This window comes from Nicotiana tomentosiformis, chromosome 1 (assembly GCF_000390325.3).
Source record: "Nicotiana tomentosiformis chromosome 1, ASM39032v3, whole genome shotgun sequence".
Classification (NCBI taxonomy): Eukaryota; Viridiplantae; Streptophyta; class Magnoliopsida; order Solanales; family Solanaceae; genus Nicotiana; species Nicotiana tomentosiformis.
Window position 1 is genome coordinate 67,794,695 of NC_090812.1, and position 10,001 is coordinate 67,804,695.

Below are 10,001 nucleotides of genomic sequence, written 5' to 3' on the forward strand. Positions count from 1 at the left end.
TTTTGCCCCCCTCTTTTCTCTTTTGAATGATTCTTTTCCCCTACTAGAAGCATGCATACACCTTTTTCATTTGACTGACCATAACCCCGACTAGTACTGGTGTTACTTTTGGCATAAAAAAGGAGTAATTTTTCATCTCAATCAATATTAAATAATCCAATGATTACTGATTCACGTATTATAGTTTTTTATTTCAATTTCTGTATAACTTTGTTCGTGAACTAAATGATCTCTTTTATGTATTTTGTCCAAATAAAAGGCTAGAATTACGCGTGGCCATGTAAAAATTGGATGAGTTAATTAACAGGTCACCCCACAGTTCCTCAACGTTTGATTATATAAAGAAAAATGTTGGGCAAAGATTGAGAAATGAGAAGCAAGCCATAATCCAATCCATCCAACATGTATTTTTGGTGAATTTATGATTCATTATATTAAAAATATAATATATAATATATAATATGAATATTTACAATCTTATCGTTATTCAGTAAATGAGGAAATAGATAGATAAAACTAAAGCTGTTATGATATTTTAGGTGTTTTATCCCCCATAAAGCTTATTATGGATAATTATCTCATGTTGAATCCGGTGTAAAATAACACTAGAAATACCATATAACATTGGTCTTGCTTATACCGGAAACGAAATGCAAACCTAACATAATATAAAATAATACCAAACTTTATACCAAAAAATTTTCCTAATCCAAGTAAGCAAATGAATGTTTAAGGAGTTGATTTCTCCGTATAATAGCATGTTTGCACAAGCTTCTTCAAGCTGAAAAGTAATATTTTTCAAAGTTGAAGTGTTTGGCCAAGCTTTTGGAAAAAAAAAATTACTTTTGAGTAGAAGCAGAAACAGTTTTGGAGAAGCAGAAAAAAATAGTTTTTTCCTATAAGCACTTTTTTGAGAAGCACTTTTGAGAAAAAATACACTTAGAAATACTTTTTAAAAGCTTGGTCAAACACTAATTGTTGCTTAGAAGTGCTTTTTAAATTAATTAGCCAAACACAAACTGTTTTTTTTCAAAAATACAAAGCGCTTATCAAAATAAGCTGATTTTTCTAGCTTGACCAAACGGAATATAAGTGTAATATATCATAGCTCAACTTAAATATGTTAAGTTATTAAGTTATGACGTGTCACTCAACCTATCTCTAATCTAAGTAAGTTTTGAATTAGTTGAATTATAACTCGTTTATTAATTCAGCGGGCTTTAACTTCCAAACTGAGAGATCCCCGCACCATTGACACACTACCATGTGTGGTTGTGTAATTGAGGGACAACTTTTTTGTTTACTGAATCATTAAGCGTGGTTTTGTGACCGGGAGATAAGTACGGGGGATATTTCCGTGAACGCAAGAACTTAAGTGTGCAAAGTATAATTTCAAAAACTGAAGAGGTGGCGGGTAAAATTTCATCAAATTGGGGCAAAATCAAAAGGAGCGGTCTTTGCCGTTTTATGTGAAAATTTTAGCCTTCTCGTGGAAGCAACCAATCAATGGCGAAGAAGCAAACCTCAGTAGGAAGCGAAGAGCCTTCTTCCTCTCGCCCATGGGAATCTTATCACACAGTCTACACCAATGCCAAAGCTGGTAATTTTAATTTTTCTTTTTTTGAAAATTTAGGTATTTCCAATCATTTTAATGTAATTAATTGCTAAATTCATCTGTATAAAGTGTAATTCCACAAATTAAATGTCCCTGAATAGAGCGGATTGTATAGCGAATTGATTGATTTGACTTTACTTGTTCAAACCACTGTAAAAATTGTGCTGGATGATTGAAATTGTAGGAATGGAAGGAGTGGACAAGGAAAAAGTGCAGAGAATAGTGTATGAAATGAGTAAAGGGTCAAAGTATTTTGAGAATGAGGAAAAGAAGGACGCTTATATGAAGCAGAAAATTGAGAACATGCGTGCTCAGTACACTAAACTTACTCCACAAGATATATCTCATCATCAGAAGGTAATTTTTAATGTCAATTAGGAAAATGGTTATGTTTCAAATGTGTCATCTGTGTTCTCTGCACACACGATTTGATGTGTATCGGTTGCATTGAGTGTCTTTGACTGAGTATCTATGCTAAAAAATGTTGTGCCGGTGCAGCTAGAGAAAAGATTTTTAAAGTCTAGGATCAGTTGACTGCTGCCATATAAAGATACACGGAGTTTATAATTATGAGATTCCAAATGTGAGTTGAATGAAATTCAATTAGTTTTGCGCTCAGTGGGGATATGAGAAGGGCTGGGGGTGGAAAAGAAAAGAACAAAGATGTGCGTGGACGTGTTTTATCTAAGGATTATTTTGAGCATCATCTGATATTGAAAACTGCGTGGTACTTTTCACTATGGGCATGGCCTCATATGATACTATTGAAGCTTCATCCAAACTTTAATAGACGTGCTGTTTTACAGTTAGCTTTTCTTGAGCTGGCATTGCCCCGTCCCTAGTGAGAAAACTGTTGTTACTTCTAAGTCTTAAATCTAGCATCTCTTTATTATTAAATGTCACGTCAAGGGCTCAAAGTTGGTTCGCTAGAAAATTAATAGTTGGAAGTAGTTGTTAGTTGACAGTAATCCCATCCTTTCATTTAGGTCATGAGATCATCTACTTCTCTTGCATTGTAGCTTTGGCTTTTCCTTTTCCCCCTTATCTCTGTTAGGGCGCTGGGTGGCTTTAACTGAATAGCCAACTTTTCACTATTTTCTTTTGATATGAGATTCTTTTTTTTTTTTTTTTAAATAACTTTTGCCTAAGAATATTACTTCTTCTTTTTTGCCAGATGGCTGACAAAAGGATTTTAGAGCTAGAAGTCACACGTGATTTGTCAAGGATTTGGCTGCACGTGGATATGGATGCTTTTTATGCGGCTGTTGAAACTTTGTGTAATCCTTCATTAAAAGGCAAGCCAGTGGCTGTTGGCAGCATGTCCATGATTTCCACGGCTAGTTATGAGGTTCGAATTTCAGATGAAGAGCTTTTAGGTTAATTGAAGATGCTTGCTGCACGAATGTGGCTGGTGGATGTTCATGTTTAACTCATTTACAGTTTATCTTTCAGATTCCTATTCAGTGAAGTTTGTTGTTGCTTTTTCTTTTCTTTTTCTTTTTTTGAAACATCATGAACTCATGCTTTATAGGCCCGTAAATTTGGTGTTCGTGCTGCGATGCCTGGATTCATTGCACGCAAACTATGTCCAGAATTATTATTTGTCCCTGTAGACTTTCAGAAGTATACTTATTACAGCAACTTAACAAGGAAAGGTTGCATACTGTACTTCTAAGGACTTTGCAATTTTTGATTGGTATGTGCCTAATTATTTGGATTATTAATCCATCTCTTCTATAGTTTTTCAGAATTATGATCCAAACTTTCTGGCTGCTAGCTTGGATGAGGCATATCTAGATATTACTACTGTTTGCAAAGAGAGAGGCATTACGAGTGAAGAAGTTAGTCTACAGTAGATCTGTTCCATCTTTATCTATTTCCATTAGAATTTCCTCCCAATCTTATGTATCCTGCTTTACCTTACCCTTGACTTTGTTTGTCGGTATCTTGCTGATCCTCCCTTTTTTGGTTGTTCCACTCCTTTAAGGTGGCTGATGAGCTCAGACAAAGTGTACACCTTGAGTCAGGTCTCACGTGTAGCGCTGGAGTGGCACCAAACCGCCTACTTGCTAAGGTATTGGAAATGAATTATTTTATGTTAGTTTCCTGTCCTCTTATGAAATGAATATTGCGTTTTCTACATAGACCATTCTTGAGGCATCTACAGGAGGCATTAGTTTTTGCATTCAGGCTATGAGCATCATCCAAAGTAGTATATCTGGGTATGCCTCACCCAATCTAGGAAATAATTGCATCATAATTTTCGAAAACTATGAGCAACGATGCTTCACAGCCAAGGCACCCACGGTCCAGCTATTCGTACTTTTTGTATCAAAATGAAGATGCGGATTTCTGAATCATAACTTCTCTGTTCCTTCTCACAGGTTTGTTCAGATATCAACAAACCCAATGGCCAGTTTGTTTTGCCAAATGATCGAAGTGCTGTCATGACGTTTATTTCTTCACTTCCAATAAGGAAGGTATTGAGAGTAGCTGTTTTTAGGCTCTTTGGTTTGTGAAGCATCTCCGTTCCAATTAGGCAGTTCAGTTCTGCTTTTACATTTTCAGATGTAGGTTTATAATCTGACATTCAGGAAACTATGTACAGATTGGGGGCATAGGTAAGGTCACCGAATGCATCTTAAAGGATGTCTTTGAAATAACAACCTGTGCGGATATGCTGCAAAAGAGTAGTTTCATTTGTGCCCTGTTTTCTCGTTCTTCAGCAGGTTTGTTAATGATATAATCCATCTCTTCTGTTTCCCCTTAATCTGACAAAAACACAACCTAGAACTATTTTCGTAGAAATTTCCAGCTCATTTGAGCTGTATACTGTGATGTTCTGTTGTGTTTGAGAGGTCTTCTTCAAATTTGATTAACTGGTGTGGTCACTGCTTGTTTCCTAATTTTGCCGTTCTTACTGTTTATGATGGATTCTTCTGTATATTGACAACATATCAGTTGCCTCTTTTTTGCAGACTTTTTCCTTTCTGTCGGTCTAGGGCTTGGCGGAACCGATACTCCTCAATATAAGATGCGAAAGAGTATAAGTAATGAAAGAACCTTTTCGGCCACTAAGGATGAAGCTTTGCTTTTTCAAAAATTAGGTATGGTTTTAGGCTTTCTATCGGGTTTGTGCTTGCCCGACCTATACATATGTTTTCCCCCCCTCAGATTTTAGCATGGAGAAATCTTCCTTCAGCCGGAACTTTTGCATGTGTTTTATAATCATTTGGTATGATCTCAATGTTAATTTCATCAACTTTGGCTTGCAGTTGATCTATCAGAGATGCTTTCTGCTGATATGATAAAGGAAGGTCTTTTTGGGCGAACATTGACACTAAAACTGAAAACCGCATCCTTTGAGGTACTTCCAACATTTTGGTTTAATGACTTCTATTACATAAATTTAAGTAATTTCTATTTAAAATTAGCTTATATATTCAAAATCTCCAGGTTCGAACTCGAGCGGTGACTTTGCCTAGTTACATTTGTTCAAGTGAGGAAATCTTGAACCATGCTTCAAAGCTGCTGAAGGCCGAATTTCCCGTTTCTTTGAGACTCATGGGTGAGCGGTTTAACATTGTTCAGTGCTCTTAATAAATATGCTGTCTTGTGTGGTTTCCCTTCTGTTAATTGCTCAGTGCTACAAAAAAGCTGTGATTGTTTCTTTTTTCTTTTTAATTTTTTTGTGTGGGATTATATGGTTATTCTGTTCTTTGGAAAGGAATCAAGGACGTTCATCAATTAAAGATACAAATTTATGTGTGGCTGAAATCATCTAAAAATCAGGCAGAGTATCTGTAATAATTTGTATTCCTTTGTTACCACGATACGCTTCAAAACAATGTTTTTAAAAATAAAAAAAAAGATTATAAGCTGTCTTGATCAAATGTTGGTCCAGCTTTTACATCTTGGGGGAATAAAGCCATCTATCTTCCTTCTGCGTAATTACTGCATATGGAGAGTGAACAAGGATGTTAAATACAAAGTGTTAAAATCTTCAATTTGGTTTGAAAAGACAATCCACGATATCAATTTCAATCGGTAGCATTGTGTAGCTTGCATTTTGTAAAGTTTATCTCTCCAAAACTTTAATGAAGCTCTACTATCGAATTAAAGGGGAGGTTACGGCTAGTAATGAATAGAACATTTGAAAGCCCATAATTTCCCGTGGTGAAGAAGGATAACATTATGAGGCAGGCAGGCAAAAGGAGCAATTATGGAACACAGTCTCATAGATTTTTTTGATTCCTTAGGTTATTTGGATTTGCTGTAACTTTTAATTGTAGTTATTGGTTAAACCATGATTTATGAGTATACTTTGGGCAACAAAAATCCCAAAACAGAATTCAACTCCATTTAAATTGTTTTCTCTTCCCTTAGCTATAAATGACATGTTGAGTTGTCACTCTTGAATGTTGTGTTATTTGACTGCAAATTTCCAGCATGAGGCATGTTGACCAATCAGTTGAACTTTTCCATCAGGACTTCGTATGTCTCATTTCAGTGAAGACAAGAATGGCATTCCGCCTGATCCTACACAAAAAACCCTTTCAGATTTCATTCTTGCCAGAGATGCTTCTGGAGGAAAGACGAGTGATTGCAGGCCCTTGGTCTCTGATGTTTGTGATAATACTTTCTCAGTTGATTTGAATTGTTATCCTACCTACTCTGCTGAGACATCTTGTGATCTGCGTGACTCGTCAATGGAGAACCAGACATCAGATTCTACTTTCAGTCGCAGTATATTAGGCAACACTAATGAAGAAGTGAATGGAACTGTTGTACCTCAAAGTAGTGAACCTAGAGCTAAGGTATACTTTTCCCCCCAAAGAGCTAAGGCATACATATATCACCAAAGAAAAATTTGTGATTCAAATACTGTGGTTTCTAATTTTCAACATGTGTTTGTATTCAGGTTCATAAACCAACAAATACTGATCATAAAATGAAGTTTGAGAAGATCGACTCTTATACAGGACAATTGGAGGCATGCCCCCGGGATAATTGGCAAAATGGTTTTAGCTGTGTAGATGATGAAGCAGGGTCTATATCAGATCGGAAGCAATTCTTTGTTTGGGTTGATGACTACAAATGCTCTATATGTGGTATTGAGCTGCCGACAAGTTTCATTGAAGAAAGGCAAGAACATTCTGATTTTCATCTTGCTGAAAGGCTGCAAGGTGAAGAATCAGGTAACAACCTCAGGAGTTTTGTGCCACAACAGAGGTACCTTCTACTTCATGATGTTACTGATACAAGAATATATTTCCGCGTCCTGCTAAGTGCTATGGTTTCGATTATTTCTCTTCCTTTTGTTTTCCCTTTCCCTTCTCAGTATTGGCAGTGTCGTCTCATTTTTTCTGAATTCTTGTTAGGGCTGCCCCAAAATGCCATACTGGAAGCAGCGGTCGGCTGAAAAAGAAACAGAAATCATCTCCAACTGCTAGCAAATATGTACCAATTGATGCGTTCTTTGTCAAAACAAACCAGAATTTTTGAGAGGCATAAAATAGTGAATCTATTTATTCAGAAAATAATGACAAATCTATTTCTTTATCCATATATTCTTTGTATATAATTGTGTAAATCCTTGTATATAGTAAACAGATGCAACAAGTGTTATAGTTAACTTCAAAGCTAGTAGACCAGATTTGCTGACATGAACCAGCAATGTATTGTTAGTCTAATTCGTGTATTATCTACAATACTACGTCCTCTTACGTTGCTACTGTTTTATTCAAATGATACTGCTATCAGTTATGGTCGTATGGTGCACTTTATCAAACCCGTGATGACCAACATTGAAAAACAAATGGCGGAAATTCTTTTGCGATAGGGGAATCAGTAGTTTTCCAGCAAAATTATTGGTGATAGTTATTTTTGAAAATTCCTTAAGTTTACGCTACTAATTCCGATCTCCTATCGTGCTTTGCTTTTGCAATAGGTGATGAGTATTAGGCCATGGTATGTTTAACTCCTGTTCTTTGTTTTACCTTGGCAAATTACTAAACCTTCGTACTTCCCCTCGTCAATGTTTTTGATGAACCAGTGTTATAGGGAATGTGAAATTCATTCACTTTATATGGATGAACGGACAAGAGTGGTTGCTCTAGTGGTGAGCACCCTCCACTTCCTTCCAACGAAGAGGTTGTGAGTTCGAGTAACCCCAAGAGCAAGGTGCGGAGTTCTTGAAGGGATAAAACCGAGTATCTATCGGAAACATCGACCCCACTAGTGGATTATACTGGGTTGTTGTTGTTGTTTTTGTTGTTTATACAGATGAGCGAATCATATTATGTGATTAATTGGGATTATATGAATTGATGCTTTATGCTCAAGAATAAAATATTATGATTAGTAAAAAAAAGTTCAGCTATTATGATTATTTGGAAGATAATAACTCCAAATGCTCGATAAATTCTTTCTTTTGCACAAATTACAGAGTTCAAAATTGAAATAAAAAGTAAAATTGATACGATGTAAAAATATTTTCGACCTTGTTATATCCTCACCCTCACCTCCTCTCCTGCTCTATCCCTGATTTCCCTGCTCTACTCTACCCGAAAATAGGAGAAATATATACTCGAAAATGATATCCAGAAAAGAGAGAGAGGAGAGAAGAAGAGTTTAGTACTGTTATGTCTACTTTGTAAGAGATTCCACAATTCCATATCCTCAAAATTCTGGAACAATGAGTTCATATCCTTACACAAAATGCCCAACTGCTGTCAGAAACTCCACAACTAAATTCCCTTATCCAGAAACACCAACATCTGGGAAGCAAATTATTTCTTATCCTTTCATTATTAAAAGTAAACCCCTCATATCCCAGATTTCAGTCTCCAGTAGCTCATCAACAAGAACCTACAGTGCTAGTTCTGAAGACAAATATCCCACTATGTCAGAAATAATGGAAGCATCAAGATCCCAAAATCTTGATCTTCAGCTCAAAACATTGGGACCTTTTTTTGGAATAACAGCTAGGAGCTTAAAAACCCAAAGGGAACTTGGAAAAACTGAGGGTTTGATAAGGGTCTGGTTTCAAGGTAAGATTCTACACTTGGACTCCATAAGACTAAAGAGAGAGACTTTGGGGATGGAAAAATCAATATTTGGGATTGGCTTGTTCATTGGAGCAGTTGCAATTAGGCATGGTTATGATTCTGGTTGTGGAAAAGCTGAGTTGCTGGCCATTTATGACACTGACCTTTATCACTCCAAGGTCATTCACCACTCCCTCTTCCATTTCAGTCACAATTTTTGAGTTCATGATTTATTGCATAAAAATGTGTTCTTTGGTGTAGTTTTCTCCTTCTGAGTTAACTAACCCATTGATGCATTGTTTCCCCCGTCTTTGGATTGGGACCTCAGAACTTTATTTATTTATTTTCTGCAAGGTTTGTATTCACTGGCTTTGTTGTTGTTGTTGTTGTTGTTTGCTACAAGGTTTGTATTCACAAAAATTATTGGCTCTTGAAATGAAATGGCTCCAATTAATTTGAGATTGACGCTATTGATTGGTTGATGATCTTATTATAGAAGTAAAATCAGGAACTTTTCTTAAAATTGAATCTTTGAGAGCCATTAACTAATAGGAGTAACATTTTAATGATGTTTCCTGTAAAAATTTATAGTGTACAATCTGATGGTGATTCTAGTTCTCTTCCCATTAGAATTTTTTTATAATCGAAATATTCCTGAGGGTCAGCACGATTTGAAATTTAGTGGATAATGGATCAACCCCTCTATCTTTCTTCACAACTGTTCTTACCACTAGATCATTGCCCTGAAAGCCTCATTAGGTGCTTTTACTTCATCATATTAGGTATCATATCTATTCATGTTTACTTTGTAGTTTGTGTTGCTTCAAGTAGAAGAGTGGGTTCTCATCTTTGGCTTCTCTCTTTCAATGTAACAGCTTGTGAGGTTCTACACAAGGATTGGTTTCAAGTCAGTACACCAAGTTACTGGAGAATCACTGGGAGATGTTGGTCACATGTTGGTTTGGGGAGGCTTAGGAACTCGAATGGATGCAGATATTGAAGATCTTCTTGTTAAATGGTGCACCAGATTTAAACCGAAGAGTTAAATTGACTTCAAGGAGAGCTCATCCTCAGTTTGTTTATAGCACAATCGCTTTTGCCAAGTCCGAGGTGTATATATGAAAAATGACGAATACTAAAATAAGTGTAGTTTGTGTTTTTCTTTTCACAAGAAGAATTGTTTCTGCTATATATCGAACTGACGAACATTTTCACCAAACTTAAAGATCTATAGGACGATTACCTACCAAACGTGGTGTGTTTGGCATTTGTATTATTATAAGATTTGAAGAGACTTGGAAAATATCCAATGCCACAATGTTAGTTTTCAATCAAAA

At 36.1% G+C, this 10,001-nt stretch overlaps 2 protein-coding genes across 4 annotated transcripts; both read left to right on the forward strand.

Moving 5' to 3' along the window:
* Positions 1–1,426: 1,426 nt before the first annotated feature.
* On the forward strand, positions 1,427–7,366 carry LOC104093115 (DNA polymerase kappa). 3 transcript variants are annotated; one of them, XM_009598827.4, is made up of 14 exons: positions 1,427–1,600; positions 1,800–1,972; positions 2,790–2,963; positions 3,147–3,270; positions 3,356–3,456; positions 3,603–3,689; positions 4,000–4,095; positions 4,224–4,344; positions 4,594–4,722; positions 4,891–4,982; positions 5,072–5,183; positions 6,104–6,432; positions 6,537–6,847; positions 6,997–7,366. In XM_009598827.4, the coding sequence occupies exons 1-14, from the start codon at positions 1,507–1,509 to the stop codon at positions 7,118–7,120; spliced, it is 2,067 nt and encodes a 688-aa protein (XP_009597122.1). In that variant the 5' UTR covers positions 1,427–1,506; the 3' UTR covers positions 7,121–7,366. The 3 variants fall into 3 exon arrangements, with proteins under 3 accessions (XP_009597122.1, XP_033511236.1, XP_070040383.1); XM_033655345.2 differs by lacking the exon at positions 3,147–3,270 and having other exon boundaries at positions 3,364–3,456; XM_070184282.1 differs by lacking the exon at positions 1,800–1,972 and having other exon boundaries at positions 1,452–1,600.
* An 807-nt stretch (positions 7,367–8,173) lies between these two features.
* On the forward strand, positions 8,174–10,001 carry LOC104093114 (uncharacterized). Its single transcript, XM_009598826.4, has 2 exons — positions 8,174–8,843; positions 9,540–10,001. The coding sequence occupies exons 1-2, from the start codon at positions 8,313–8,315 to the stop codon at positions 9,708–9,710; spliced, it is 702 nt and encodes a 233-aa protein (XP_009597121.1). The 5' UTR covers positions 8,174–8,312; the 3' UTR covers positions 9,711–10,001.